The sequence below is a fragment of the Durio zibethinus genome, chromosome 2 (assembly GCF_047325235.1).
Source record: "Durio zibethinus cultivar Kanyao isolate XHJ-2024 chromosome 2, ASM4732523v1, whole genome shotgun sequence".
In the NCBI taxonomy this organism is placed as follows: domain Eukaryota; kingdom Viridiplantae; phylum Streptophyta; class Magnoliopsida; order Malvales; family Malvaceae; genus Durio; species Durio zibethinus.
Genome location: NC_143163.1, coordinates 6,312,760 through 6,328,428, shown reverse-complemented (window position 1 = coordinate 6,328,428; position 15,669 = coordinate 6,312,760). Strand labels below are relative to the sequence as shown.

At 29.5% G+C, this 15,669-nt stretch overlaps 2 protein-coding genes across 5 annotated transcripts; both read left to right on the top strand.

The window, feature by feature from the left end:
* The first annotated feature begins 8,416 nt into the window (after positions 1-8,416).
* GCH (GTP cyclohydrolase II) lies at positions 8,417-13,636 on the top strand. Of its 4 annotated transcripts, XM_089748150.1 has the most exons (8): positions 8,417-8,566; positions 10,002-10,398; positions 10,508-10,729; positions 11,141-11,463; positions 11,635-11,764; positions 12,029-12,325; positions 12,840-12,913; positions 13,005-13,636. In XM_089748150.1, coding segments are annotated over exons 1-8 (1,497 nt in total). In that variant the 5' UTR covers positions 8,417-8,513; the 3' UTR covers positions 13,006-13,636. The 4 variants fall into 4 exon arrangements, with proteins under 4 accessions (XP_089604276.1, XP_022763670.2, XP_022763671.2 ...); XM_022907935.2 differs by lacking the exon at positions 12,840-12,913; XM_022907936.2 differs by lacking the exon at positions 12,840-12,913 and having other exon boundaries at positions 12,029-12,370; positions 13,005-13,228.
* A 1,321-nt stretch (positions 13,637-14,957) lies between these two features.
* Positions 14,958-15,632, top strand: LOC111308350 (uncharacterized). The gene has a single exon (XM_022906672.2). The coding sequence runs from the start codon at positions 15,073-15,075 to the stop codon at positions 15,463-15,465; it is 393 nt and encodes a 130-aa protein (XP_022762407.2). The 5' UTR covers positions 14,958-15,072; the 3' UTR covers positions 15,466-15,632.
* The last annotated feature ends 37 nt before the right edge of the window (positions 15,633-15,669 follow it).

Here is a 15,669-nt window from a genome sequence, read left to right as displayed (position 1 = left end):
ATTAAAATTTTAATTTTAATAATAAAAAATTATTTTTTAATAATTTCAAATAAAAAATACGATTTACCCATTAATCAGATTCTTTAAATAACCACTAATAAATATTATTTTAAAATTTTTAAAGCTTTTTATTTGAAATAAAAGTGTAAATAATACATTTATGCTTATAAATTACTCAAATTTAACTCGAAAAAATTTAAATTTGTCTCAATCATTATCGAATCGAGCTCAAACTTAAATTATTTAATTTATCAAATAAATTAAATTTAAATATCTTAATATTTTGTTTGAATGACTCATTAACCTAATCAAATTTTTTTATTTTAATTATGAAATTATAATTTCACCTTTTTTATATATATACACTTAAACCTAACCTAAAGTTTCTTTAAGTCAATTTATTTCTCTCTCCCTCTCTCACTCTCACAGAACAATAGGATGTAGACCCAACGACTATGTTTGCTTCCCTGCTCTACCATCGACTACAACTTTTCTTCCAACGCTACTGCCCATGCTCACTTTTTGCTCTACCATCGGCGACTAAAAACCAAAAAGGTTGAAGCTGCTTGGAGGAAAGCAATATCACAAGATTCATGCTTAAGCTGAAAAAGTTGAAAACTCCAATGTTAAGGTGGACTTCTTACTCCAAACTTCAAACTTCATGATAAATATTCTTCTCTTTAATATTCTGGGTAGAGCAGATTACTTTTACTCCAACGCTTTCATTTTTCTTAGTTATTTTTTGAACAAATGTTGAAATTTGGGTTTTTTTCCCTCCATCATCCCTCGTTTGTTTGGGTTATTTTTTCAATAAATGTTGAAATTTAGGTTTTTTTTTTTCTCCATCGTCCCTCATTTGTCTTGGTTATTTTTTGGATAAATGTTGATATTTTGGTTGTTTTTGGCTAACAGTGCATATATGATTGAGAATTAAATTCATTAATTTTGATGTTGGTGACTATAAAGATCATATTAAGCAAATTGGGAATTTGAAAATTTAAGTTATATTTTTAAAATGATACAATAAATTAATAGATTTTTTAGTTTTGTAAATGAGTAATTTTACAAAGGAAGAATATGTGAATAACGTAGACAGAGCATTGAGTTTTCAAAAGGTAGTTCCAATTTTCAAATAGTGAAGTAATTTTGCAAATATAGCTGATTGAAAGTTCAAATAGGGCCATTTCTTATTTAGCTGTAAGCACTCTTTTGCTTATAATAAATAAATTTGTAAAAAAATTTTTATTATTATTTGAATTTAATCAAACGAATTCGAATTGAATTTAAATTTTATTTCGAGTTAAATTTAAATATAAAAATTTAAATTAAATTCAAATTAAGTATTAAATTATAATTTTTAAGCTAAATTTAAATTTAAATTAAATAATATATCGATTCGATTTAATTCGATTATACTTTAATTTGAAGATAATTTCTCAACAATTTGAAAGAAAAATAATTGGCCAAAGTCAGGGAAAACGGTGAAATAAACGAGAAAACAATTAATCCTAGGCAGGTTCAGGGAAATAGGACGGAAAGCTTGGAGCGGTGGCTAACAGCCGCCTTGGGTGATGTCAATGTTACAACTTTTCAGTGGACGGAGGAACGAACCTAACGAATCTCATGTAAAATGTTTAAATTTGTATATTTATATTATATTTTATATAAAAATTATAAGTCATAATTTATATTAATTTAAAAATATAAAATATATTAATTTTAATTTTATTAAATTCATATTATATATAATAATTATTAAAATTTTAAATTATATTATTTTATGTTATATTTATATGATATTAGTATCTCATATTAATAACTTGTCCGCACTTTGTTACAATAATTTTTTACTTTATTATAATTTTTTTTAATATAAGTCTAACAGGCAAATTATGAGAAAAATGAAAATTTTCATATACGATATCTCATTCTCAATATAAATTCAAAGACAAATATAATGATAGAACTTTGTCTATAATTTCAAACACTTCAAAAAGATTAAAATGATTAAATTTCAAAGATAAATAAAATAGCATATCTTAAAAAAGAATAAAAATTAATACCTATTCATTGTCACTTTCAATAGTGCAATCCTTGCATATAATCTATATTGGACTTACAATTTACACATATAAAGTTATATAAAACTCAGATAAATATCGATTTAAATCATTTGATCAATCTAAAATATCAATAATAAAAATTTTGAATTTGGCTTCAAATAAAAAACATAAAATTAATATCATCTCATATGTAAATACTAATTCATATGTAAATTAAAATGGTTAATATAAACTCCTATATAACAAAACAAACTAAACACTTATTTTAACTTGGACTTCTCAAATAAACCAAGATCTTGAGAAAGATTTCTCCTTTATCTGAAATTAACAATGTAAACAAAAGGGAGAAAAAGACAAATTGAGAAAAAAAAAAACTCTACCTCTAATGACATATTGTTTAGGGATCTATGTGCATTGCAGTTTTGAACTTTTGGTTGATTCTTTGGATGAGGTCAACTAGAATAGTGTGTATAAGGAACTTCAAATTCCATGACACTCATAGTTCATAAAGGAAATAAGGAAACAAACACCCATATGTAATTCCCTTAAGAGAACCTTCATTTATAGTAAAAGATCCATCAATTCAACTGATAAATACTTATTTAGCATGACATGAAACATTCATTTCAACACATTCCATTTCCAAACTTTTCTTATCACTATATAATACCAACAAACTTAGTATGAATAAACAAAAGAGAATGAAAAAAAAAAAGCCATAAAAAATAATACATCAATAGTACATTATGACAACTATATATATTTTTTTTTGAAGGGATAAAATGCGAAATTGAACTTACATTGTGGTAAATTTTAATTTGGGTGTCCAATTTTGACCTCCAATTTTGTAGATCCTAATAAGAAAAAAGATTCTCAAAATTTATAATCCATAATATGGATAATTATAAAAATTAAAACAAAGTTATATTTTCCATTATTACTTGTTTCAAACATTGAATTTTACTTAGCAGTTCAGTTCTTAATTCATTTAATTCTTAAAATTGCAAACAAAATTAAAAGCTAGAAATTTAAACGAATAAATCAAACACATATTTTGTTAAGGTTAAATGCATATTTGGCCTATAAATATTATGATTTATGTCACATTGGTATCTAAATAATTTTTTTACCACATCGATATTTGAATTTTCAAATCCATTATCATGTTGGTACCTCAAACTAACATCGTTAGTCAACTTTGTTGACATAGCATTAACATCTAATAAGATGCTGACATGTATCTAAAAGTCTAATTATTACTACATTATCAATGCCACATTATCTTTAAACTAAAAATTTAGAAAATATTCAAAAAAATTTTAAAAAAATAAATTCAAAAAAGTAAAAGGTTAAAAAAACTAAAAAAATTCTAAATTTTTTTTTGAAATTCTAAAAAATTTTTAAAAATTCTAAAACCTCGAAAATAACTTAATTTTTTTAAAATTAAAAAAATAAAAAAATTATAAACAATTTTTAAAAAATCCAAAATATTTTAAAATATTTTAAATTTTATAAAATTTCAAAAAAGATATAAAAATAATAATTTTTTTAAATTGTAAAAATTTTTCAAAAACACTAAAAATTCTAAAATAATTTAAAAAAGATTTTGGAAAATTCATAAAAAATTAAAAACTATAAAAAATTCTAAAAATTCTAAAAACTTTTAAAATAAAAAAACAAATAAATTAATATAATAAATTAATTTTCACTTCTAAAACACGAAATTCTTTCATTTTGTAAGTTAGTTTTAGTGTATTATAATTTATTATTTTATTATATATATAGAATTTCATTAATCTAATTGAATGTTATGTTTGGTTATTTATATTTATCCTCTCTTATTTTTCATTCGTGTATTTAGTTATTTGTCTATTGATATATATCTGTATATTGAATTTCTTTAATCTAACTTAAGGTTATCAATAGATTTTGTTGATTTAAATTTTAAAGTTTTGAACTATATTTATAAAAAATTATAATTAACGGGTCAAAGGTTAAATAATTAACTATATTTGTGAATATAAATCTGTCTTAGATTTTAATTGATGTAACTTAAATTAAATATAAAATTCAATTGGACCCCTTCGAAAAAATTGACGGGCTCAGTCCCTATTCCCTAGTAAACACGTCATGGTAACATCATTATCCATACCTCAACGGCGGAGAGATGGCTCACGATTCTATTTTTTGAGAGCCACGTAAGCACGTATAAGAACTTATCGAGTTAATAAAAATATTTTATAATTCTCAATAAATTTATATCTATGACAAGTTTTTGTAATTAATGTGTTGTCTGTCTTTTAATTGGTTGATAATAACATTAAATGAAAGAAAATTTTTTGTTAATCTAAATAATTGTTTATAAATAAGAAATTCTATCAACAAATGTGTGAGCTTTTAATAAAATATTAAAATTTTAATTTCAATAATAAAAAATTATTTCCTAATAATTTCAATTAAAATAAAAACGATATACCCATTAATCAGATTCTTTAAATAACCACTAATAAATAATGTTTTATTTTAACTTTCAAGGCCATTCGTCAACAGTTCGAAGGAAAAGAATGGGTCAAAGTCAAGGAAAATGGTGAAATAAACGTGAAAACAGTTAAATCTAAGCAGGTTCAGGGAAATAGGACGGGAAGCTTAAAGTGGTGGCTAACAGCCGCCTTGGGCGACGCCAATGTTACAACTTCTCAATGGATGGAGGAATGCATTTCTCAAAGGTCGCGTGCTGTAGTAGGAGTTGATTGGTGGTGGGGCATGCTACTTTTCAATTCTCAGCCCATCGTTTCTCTCCTGATTCCCTCTCCTTCTCAGGTTACCCAGCTTCATCACCTACTTTGTCATTATCTTTTTGTTTTTGCCTGTTTCCTTTTTCAACTTTTTTTTAATTACATAATCATTTTATTATGAGATTTTAACAGGATAAATCTTGATAATATAATATGATTATTACATAATCGAGAAAACATCATCAAAAGGTTTCATTAGTTGGTATTAATTTATTCTTTTTAAAAAAAGCTTATCTAGAAAAGTTAAAATATTTAATTATAATTATTTTTTTAGAAACATTGTAATTATAATTATTAAATTACAGAGTAACAGTACTTGAAGTATATTTTCTATTTTTTCTTAACAATTTGTATTTTTTAAAAGACAAAACAACTAAATCATTAAATTTATTAACTTAACTCATCTAACAATCTAACATTCATTCACCTAATAATTTAATGATTTATATTTGATACATTATTAATATATAAATTATATATATTATTAATAAATTAAATAATATTTAAATTCATTAATTTTTTATATATTTATTTTAAAAATTGATAATTACTTATTAATATAATAACATCATTTAATTCATTAATAATATGTAAAATTTATGTACAAATAATATATTAAATATAAATTTATTATCTAATTGTGATTAAATTATAAAGTAACTAATTTACTATACCACAAACATTCAAATTCAATTAAAAATCCAACATTTTATATCAAATATTGAAGTATATCAATCTATTAACACAAATAAAACTTAAGTTATAATGATAATAGAAAATTGCAGAATTTTAATTTATTATTCAAGCATTTATTAATAAAAAAAGAAGATGAAAATTAAGATTTAAAAATTTTAAACACACACCTCAAGCGTAGAATTCTCTCTCGCCATTGACCTTTGTTTAACTACACCAAAAATAAACCATCACACTTTTATTTTCTTCTTAACTTGGTTTTTTTTTTTTTTTTTTCATTTTTTAATGGTTTATGATCGGTCACAAGTAACGAATGGTTTTCCATTTTACGTCTCTCTCCTTTGTTTTCTTTCTCACGTTTTGCTTTCGTAATAAACTGATAACATAGAAATTGTCAAAAGTTTTTTATATTTATTTTATTATAAATTGGGAAAAGTATAAGAGATAAATCTTTTCCTTATCTAGGTTTGAAAAAACAAAGATAAAAACAAAAATAACTTTATTTTAAAGACCAAAGCCATGTGACTTTGCTCTGTTATTTACTATCTATAAATATTGTGAAAGTTCTCTTAAATTTTGAAATTTCTATAATAATCCATTGCAAATTTTAACATTTTTTAATATTACATATTAATGATCCCAATATTTTTAAGTCAGCGGGTGTTCGATTTAATTTTTTTTTCAAATAATACATATTTTAAAAATTTTTTAAAATTTCAATGCACTCAAACGAGATCACCGGATTGGTTGCGACTTTGTGAGTACACGTGTCATGGGTTGAGATTTAAGCTTCGAACTTCGAGACCCGGACATCTATTCATTCGGTGTCTCAGATCAGCCTAACCGTCACGATCACACCCTTGTGAGGTATTGTCCACTCTGGTCCTCACAGTTTTGTCCTACAAAAGGCACCTCACAAGGAAGAGATAGTGTGAACTCTTATATACCCCAGTGACCCTCCTTTTATGTTCAATGTGAATTCAAGACTCCTCCTTAGGTCCATGACATTCTCTCGCACCCAACCTCATGACGTCCTCGTCACGAAAGTTGATCATCCTGTTTATCTCTCTCAAGACGTTCGACGTGTATCGAACGGTATAAGACTGGTTCTGATACCACTTATCACGGGTCGAGACTTAAGCTTTGAACCCACGCTGCTTTGAGATCCGCACATCCATTCATCCGATGTCTCAGATAAACCTAATCGTCACGGTTCACATCTTTGTGAGGTATTATTCGCTTTAACCGTCTGATCTCATAGTTTTATCATACAAAAGTCGTCTTATAAGAAAGAGATGGTGTGAACTCTTATATACCCTAATAACTCTCTTTTTATGTTCGATATAAATTCATGATTTTTTCTTAAATTCGTGACACACGAAAGAGTTTACGTATGACCTTATAATAAAATTTTTACAATGTAGATGTTTTAACTCGAATTCATGTGAATAGGTAAAATATGTATGGATATTTTTAAAATTAAAATAATAAAAAATTTGAAACAAAAGTTTTTAATGATCATTTTCAAAATTTTTATTGAATATCTTTTTTTTTATCACAAAACGAATAAATTTATAAATAATTTTTTTACATATTATAAATAAACACTTAAATAAATTCATTAATAATTTTTTTATATATTATAATTTAACACCTAAAAGAAAATTCTGTATCGATATCTATTCCAAGTTCCAACGTAAGGATACGATGGCATTTGATTTACCATAATGTCACGTTGCCAACTTGCTATACCCATTTTTGGCTGTTTTAGTTTTTATCAATACATGAGTATTCCAAATAATAATAAAAAAAAAAACTTATCTTCTTAAAAAATGTAGCAAAAACCAGAGATGGCAAGCCCAAGGGTGTACTGACAAAGTGATTATTATTGAATTGCACTGTTCATCCCACAAGATTGAGGGATGATATTGAATTTGTCTTCTTTAGTTTGATCATGTAAAGTGTAAACCTCTACCTTTTTCCTACTTTGATTTATGTTTATTTTATTTTTTAAAGTAATCACACATAATTCTCATGTTATTAGTTTATTTTCATACACATTAAACAAAAATTATAACCTAAATTGGCAAAAAAAAATTATAACATATATTACAAGGTTTGACATATTAAAAGATTTTTTTCTGAAATTTTTTATTTATCATTAACCTTTTAATTTTTATTTACTTAACTCAATTAAAAACAACATTACATTATTAAATACTGTCGAAATCGTAATTTTTAAAAATTTAATGAGTATTTATATCATTTGAGTTATTACTTTGTCAACAATTGAAAGACAACTTAATTATAATTTTTAATATCAAATTATTTATTTTTTACTATGATTTTTTGTCAATTTACAAATAATTATAACTTAGTTTTTTTTGTTAACATTTATAAATATTTATAAATCATGTATGTAATTATAATTCTTATCATATTCAAAATTTATCTTAATTGATTAATTTTTTAGATTTTATCTTTTTTAAGAGCAAAATAAAAAATAAAACATTTGTAAAAATTTTTTAATAACAAAAAAAGTGCTAAATAATTTATTGCTTAACAAACATAAAAGGTTAAAAATCAAGATTTACAAAATCTCACTTATTATGTAAATAATAATAATAATAATAATAATAATAATAATAATAATAATAATTTTAAAAAAAGACTACAAAAATTCCAGCCTGTCAATGACCGTTGACCAGTCATAGTAAGAAACCTACCAAAGACTGGCTGCTAGCTCACCCGCGGTTAGCATCTCATCTACACAAATTCAATTCGCCGCTGCTTCCTGCCTACGCTTTGCTTCATCCATTTTGCTTCCTAACTCTATAAATACTAGTACAACATAAACGTAACAAAGAGCCTCCCCCCCTCCCCACCCACAAAAAGAAAAAAACAATTTACAATTGCAAGATCGAAAATCCCATTAGGTTTTTAGCTTCTTCTCCGGCTGCTCATGGCTTCTTTCAACATTTCTTCTCCTTCAACAGCAGCTGTTTCTCGACCTCAGTAAGCTATCTTCTCTATTTCTTTGATGGGTTTGCTCGGATAGTTTGTATCTAAATTCTTGCCTTTCACGTAGGAATCCTTTCGCTTAAGCGAAATTTCGTTTGGGTCTTCTTTGTTATTTCTTTTGCTGCAACATTTGTTATTTGGTTTTCTAAATCAAATTTCAAGGTTTACCAGTCAATGCTTCCGTATCAATATTATACAGACGCTGTGGTTAACTAAGATTTGGTCTTTGACTTTTGTCTTTAAACAACCCAAAGTTGTTGTAAGAGATTGCTAAATATGAACTTAAGCCTTAGCCATTTTGACCAAAAGTTCCTGTCTTTGCATCAAGAATTAGCCTTGGCTGGAAATCAAAATGGTGATTTTACTTGCTATTTCTTTGAATGCTGAAATGTCCTTGTGTTTGATTGATAAGAAACGGGTACAACAAGAAATACATAAAAGGTCCAACTTTAGCAAGCCAAATGAAAGTACAGCCTATACAGGGCTTGTTTGAATATAAACCTTTTTTTTTTTTTTTTTAATAAAGGAGTTTCTGTTGCTATTTCACATTTGATTCGTTTGGTATGCGATTTTCAGAAAATTACACTGAATTTCTATATTATTCCTAAGGTTCTTTTTTTTTTTTTCTGTGTGCATTTCAAGGTTCCAAGTCTGCTTGATTTCTGCCTAAGGTGATCAAATTAGCTATAATTTATGATTTTTTGAGTTAATTGTACTTTTGGTATCTAAACTTTGAGAAAATGTACAAATTGGTATCTAGCAAAATAAAATGTATAATTTGCACTCTGAATTTTCAAATAATATATAATTTTAATCCAAATTCTAATATTGTTAACTTAACTTGCCTATCTGGTATCTAACTAGTATAATTTTGTTATATGCATGTTATATGTTAAATAAAAGTGTTAAATATTTTGTAAAAACTTTCATGTGAATGTCTCGTGACAAAAAATGATTGACCAATCCTAGATATTTTTTAAGGTTCAGGTAAATTAAAATATATATTTTTTTATATTGAAAAAAATATGTTGATAGTATGTGTGATGAACACATAACTTGATAATATTTGTTGAAAGCCACATATATTAGCTGATATGGTTAACGAGATTAGAGGTTGGGTTAATATGTTACATAATTTGACGGTTCAGGGTGCAAATTGTATATTATTTGAAAGTTTAGGGTGCTAACTGTACATTTTATTTTTTTTAGATGCCAATTTGTACATTTTCTCAAAGTTTAAGTACCAAAAGTGTAATTAACTCATTTTTTATGGTCAAATTAATGCCAAAGGTTTTTTTTTAAGGTAAGATTTGGAGAGATTTTGTCCAGACGCAACCACATTGACTGATATCTAAAGCCTTATACAGTCTGTACAATTATCGTATTATTCGATTGTATGCAATTCATAGTGACCTTTCTTTGTGCACAGGGCATCCAAAAGCTTCAAATTCTTTAATGGATTACACAGCACAAATCTATTCTCTGCAAATGGATACACATCTGATTTGGCCTTGATACGATTGGGTAGTAGATCATCTTTCGTTATTAAAAGTGTTGGCAAAACTAGAGCTGCACTTGTATCTGGAGAGGGCAGCCTCCTGTCTTATTCCAATGGCAATGGTGCTTCAACAAATGGTACTCTCTTCAGTGATAATTCAGTTGGGATCGAAGCACAACAGGATGCAATAGCATTTGGAACTCTTGCAGCAGATACTGCTCTTATAAGTAATGGTTTTCCCATTTACAATGATGAGTTTGATTTGGATCGTCCCACTGAAGGTTTTGCTTCCATCCCTGAGGCAATTGAGGACATTCGCCAAGGCAAGGTTAGTTTTTCTGCTTGGGATTCTTTTTGTCCCATGAGCTGGTAATACTTGTATGTTTATTTTTCTGCATGTTAGTCATTTCCTTTACTAATCTGAATTATTGTTGCAGATGGTAGTGGTTGTAGACGATGAGGACAGAGAAAATGAAGGAGATCTAATAATGGCAGCTCAGTTGGCGACACCTGAGGCTATGGCCTTTATTGTGAAGCATGGAACTGGGATAGTTTGTGTGAGCATGCAAGAGCAGGATCTGGATAGGTTGCAGCTTCCTTTGATGGTGCACCAAAGGGAAAATGAAGAGAAACTCCGCACTGCATTCACAGTTACAGTAGTATGTTATTTTATCTGATATCTATAAGTTCGATACATGGATAATTTCATTTTAATGAAATGATAGCTTATTTAGAAATAAGTTTGTATCTTATGTATATTTCAGATTCATTGTTTTTATTGTCCAATTGTATTTACTGCAGCAGAACATATTTGAAAATCATAGCCCCCAACTGGAGGTTGAGTATGAATGCTGAAAATGTTGGATAACTGGAACATATTGATTATCATGATTGCCTATAAACTTTTGATAAGTTCAAATTACCATTTTGAATAATTTTTTATGATAGTTAGAACGAAATATGATTAGGGATGCATTGATTTTAGTTCTAGAAAGATGCCTTCTGTACTATCTAGTTCAACAATTCCAATGGTTCTCAACTTTTGTATTGCATTAAAACCAATTTTGCAGGATGCAAAACATGGTACTACAACTGGGGTGTCAGCTCATGATAGGGCAACAACGGTATTGGCCCTCGCTTCTAAAGATTCCAAACCTGAGGATTTCAACCGCCCAGGTCATATTTTCCCACTGAAGTACAGGGAAGGTGGTGTTCTGAAAAGAGCTGGGCATACTGAAGCTTCTGTTGATCTTGCAATGCTAGCTGGATTGGACCCTATTGCAGTTCTCTGTGAGGTTGTAGATGATGATGGATCCATGGCTAGATTACCAAAGCTTCATCAATTTGCTGAGCGGGAGAACTTGAAAATTATATCCATTGCTGATTTAATCAGGTAAATTAATGAGTATTATATGCAGAGCTTTGCTTTCTACTTATTTTTCATGGATTCTATGGTTAGGTTGCCCAAACTTAATTCTTGACAAAACTATTATCAATTGTATATGGAGTCTCCTTGAGAATGATAAAGTAAAGAACAACTTCTAATACTGCTTATGATTTACAGGTATAGGAGAAAGAGAGATAAATTAATTGATCGTGCTGGTGCTGCACGGATACCTACTATGTGGGGGCCATTCACGGCCTATTGTTACAGGTCAATATTAGATGGGATTGAGCATATAGCAATGGTAAAGGTAAGAATGTACCCACATACTTATAGTTAGTTTTACTTTCCTATATACCTGATTTACCTTAATATCTATATAAATCCTATATAAATACTTTTCCTATTCTGCATCAAGTCAGAAATATTTCAATTTATTATGAGCACACTTCTATTCTTTTTCCATAAATATCAAAGGTTGCACCATTCTGTATATTCCTTTAGACTTTATGTTTCTTGGATTAAGATCCTTCCCTGAAGATTATGGCATGATTCTTTTCCATGGTGTAAACAGGGTGAGATTGGAGATGGGCAAGATATTCTTGTGAGGGTCCACTCGGAATGCCTCACAGGAGACATATTTGGATCTGCTAGATGTGACTGTGGGAATCAGCTTGGCCTTGCAATGAAACAGATTGAGGCTGCTGGCAGGGGTGTTTTGGTATACCTTCGTGGGCATGAAGGCAGGGGTATTGGTTTGGGCCACAAGCTTCGTGCCTATAATCTTCAGGATGCTGGTCGTGATACAGTTGAAGCAAATGAGGAGCTTGGATTGCCTGTGGATTCGAGAGAATATGGCATCGGTGCACAGGTACATCCTCTTCAAAACCATACCTAATTCAGTTGCATTCAAAAGGTTCATCTGTTTTCTCCTCTCCCTTTTTCTCTGATAAACGCATCCAGGTGCTACTTGAGAAACTGTATTCAATGATTTTATTTCTGTAGTCACCAACTGCCATCTTGAGTTAAATGAACATAATTTTCTAATTCTGCTGTGCCTCATTACTATATTAGTTTAGTCCTGTGACCTAATTTGGCCCAAGGGTTTGTCATGTTACCTTGAATCAACCCTAAACAAAGAAAATTTTGAAACTAAAAAGTGGGTAAATATTTACTGATATGATCATTGAATCATTTTATAGGTTCTGCTATTACTAAAATTAACATGGAGCTTGTGTAAATTCTACTGGTTACAAAATACTTGTGATGTTAAGTTGGAACCTTCATGAGTTGCATAGCTATTTAGATGTAGAAAATGATAGAATTGTTGCAAGCTGGAACTCAGATAGTTGTTTTTTTTCTTCAATTATGACATCATGTGGAAGAAAGTTTGCAATAATAAATTGGGAAGGATCGGAGCCCTGGTTTGCTGCTTGCTAAAGGATTTACCATATGACTGGTGCATCTGTTTTGCTTTATTATGATGGATTTTACTTTCTTCTACCTCTCAAAGAAGCTCCTGAAACTCACAATTTGATTCTTCCTTGCAGATACTTAGGGACCTGGGTGTGCGAACGATGAAACTGATGACAAACAATCCTGCCAAATACAGTGGACTCAAGGGTTATGGATTAGCAATTGCAGGCAGGGTTCCGCTACTAACTCCTATTACAAAGGAGAATAAGAGATACTTGGAGACGAAACGCGCTAAAATGGGCCACGTTTATGGCTTAGACTTTAATGGCAGGTTGAACAGTCTCATTATTGGCGGCAACGGTAACACGATTGCAGCGGATGCTGCATCTGAATCTTAAGACATGCTGCATCCGGCTTGCATTAGATGCTGGTAACTGCCGACATGATTTTATTACAACTGACATGACAATAGGAAGAGAACATCAGCTCTGAACTTGATTAAAGGTTCGAAGATTTATGCTTTAAAATTCTATCTCAAATTTAATGTTTGCTTTGGCATGCTATAGTAAAAATTTATGCGGTTTCCTATGCATACCGAGGAAGAGCCATCCATTCTTTTTCTATAACGTGTAAATTTGGACAAAACAAGTTTATTCCTAGAATTTGGAACTGCTTGACCTTGTTAAGCTTCTAAATTATGTCTCTCATTGTTGTAATTTTGATTTGTGTTAATAAAATATAAAAGAAAAATAAAGCTTGTAGTATATATTTCCATTCATTTTTACATTTTCTCATTTATGTTAATAATAACAAAATATAAATGAGTTGAAGAGCTTCATTTTTCATTCTTGAATCGAGATTGAATTTGAGTTATTAGAATAATAAATCGTATTAAATTCAAATGTTTAAATATTCAATTTGAGATATTAAGTTTAATAAGTATTTATTTTGTAAATATATTTTAATATTATTTAATAGACATGTATAAATAAACTGTGACAATATAATGACCAGATAAAAACCGTCAAATCTTTCCGAACCGACCGTTGCAAATACAAAAAAAAATTTAACCAAAACTTCAACGGTTCGGATTGCATCAGGATACCCCACAACAACAGCCAAGATGGAATGCTGTTTTAAGTCGTCATTGAAGTCACAAAATCAAAGTAGAAGAAGCACCAATGCTAACGCAAAGCAACCCCCTAACCTTTCTTTAAAATTAATTAAAGCAAATGCCAAACGTTCCATGCATGAACCAATACAGCGGTTAAAATTTTAACGGTAATGGCTTCTCTTCTCTCTCTCGTTTTGTCTCCTTCGTTCCAATAGCATTGCTATTTTGCTTCGACCCTAACGCTGGAGTGACTCAATCAGTCACTTTATTAATAGCAAAAAATACCTCGACAAAAATATAATAATTGAAATATTTTTAAAAAATAATCAAATTTCATCCTATATGAATTTATCTAATTATATATAGATTTGTTATTTTTATTTATTTTATTAATTAATATTTATATGTAATATTTGAATATAATTATAATTTATTTTGTACTAACAACTTCATAAAAAATAAATTTAAAAGCTAGAAAATATGTTGGTGTGGTGCTGGTCAATTGCCCCATATATGCCAAATGCTATGATTTGGGAACGTGCCGTGTATCTTGCCTCCGACTACACAAAACTCGTGTTTTTACATCATGACAAGTCAAGTTACCCCGAAATTAGTGGCCCCAACTCTCACTTTACCATTGCACATTTCCAATCTTCTAAAGTAAGTTTTTTCAACCATTCGATCTGCCAATTCACACCGTTACAACAACGAATCGTAAAGAATCCAACGGCTAACAACGGTTACCCCTCAGTACAAATGTGAAACCAAAAAAAAAAAAAGAAAATTCAAATGAAACAGAAAAGAAACAACGGTACCTTACCGCGTACGAATGAAACCGAATCAAAACACACCAACCTAGTTGGAGTTGGACTCTTTCTCCGCAATTACCGCAAAGGCCAAAACCGTGTTTTCGCAATTTCGTCCGAGTTGCCACACCTGATCCCTCCTTCTATATATACTCTTTCGTTTTCTCATTATCTTCGCATTGCACTGATCATCAGCACTCAAAAGTTCATCCAGTTTCAAAACCAATCTAATCTCTTCGTGGGCTTTCTCTCTTGATTTATTTCTTTTTCCATTTCAGTACGATGGCTAACTCATCCATTCTTTGCTTCTTCCTTGTGTCTTTGTTGGTTTCTGCTATGGCACAATCCCCTGCATCTGCACCTTCGACAAGCTCACTGCCACCATCAACTTCTCCACCCGTCTTTGCTTCTGTTCCTTCTTCACCGTCGCCTTCGAATGAGCAACCGGTTTCTGCTCCACCTTCGATCACGACTCCACCAGTGGCTGCACCATCCCCCGCTACTGTTAACTTCCCTCCAAAGCCTTCTGCCGCTGCTCCAGCAAACCCTCCGTCCTCAATTTCCATTCCACCATCTGTGGCTCTGGAGCCTTCGGAAAACGGCGCCGTTTTGAACAGAATTTCTGGCTCAGGATCCATTGTTTTTGGGCTGATCACTGCCGCTTTAATGATGTAGAGATTTGAGTAAACAGCGGGCCTCCATTCACGATCAGTGTGTTTCACTTTTTTGTTTCCTTTATTATTTTTTATTTTTTAAAATATATGTTACATAGAATAGAAAATTTATGTTATATATTAATCTAATAAAATAAATTTTGCAATAATATTCCAAGTTATATCTCATTTTCCAAGCGTTTCATAAAGTCTCTGCTGAATCAAA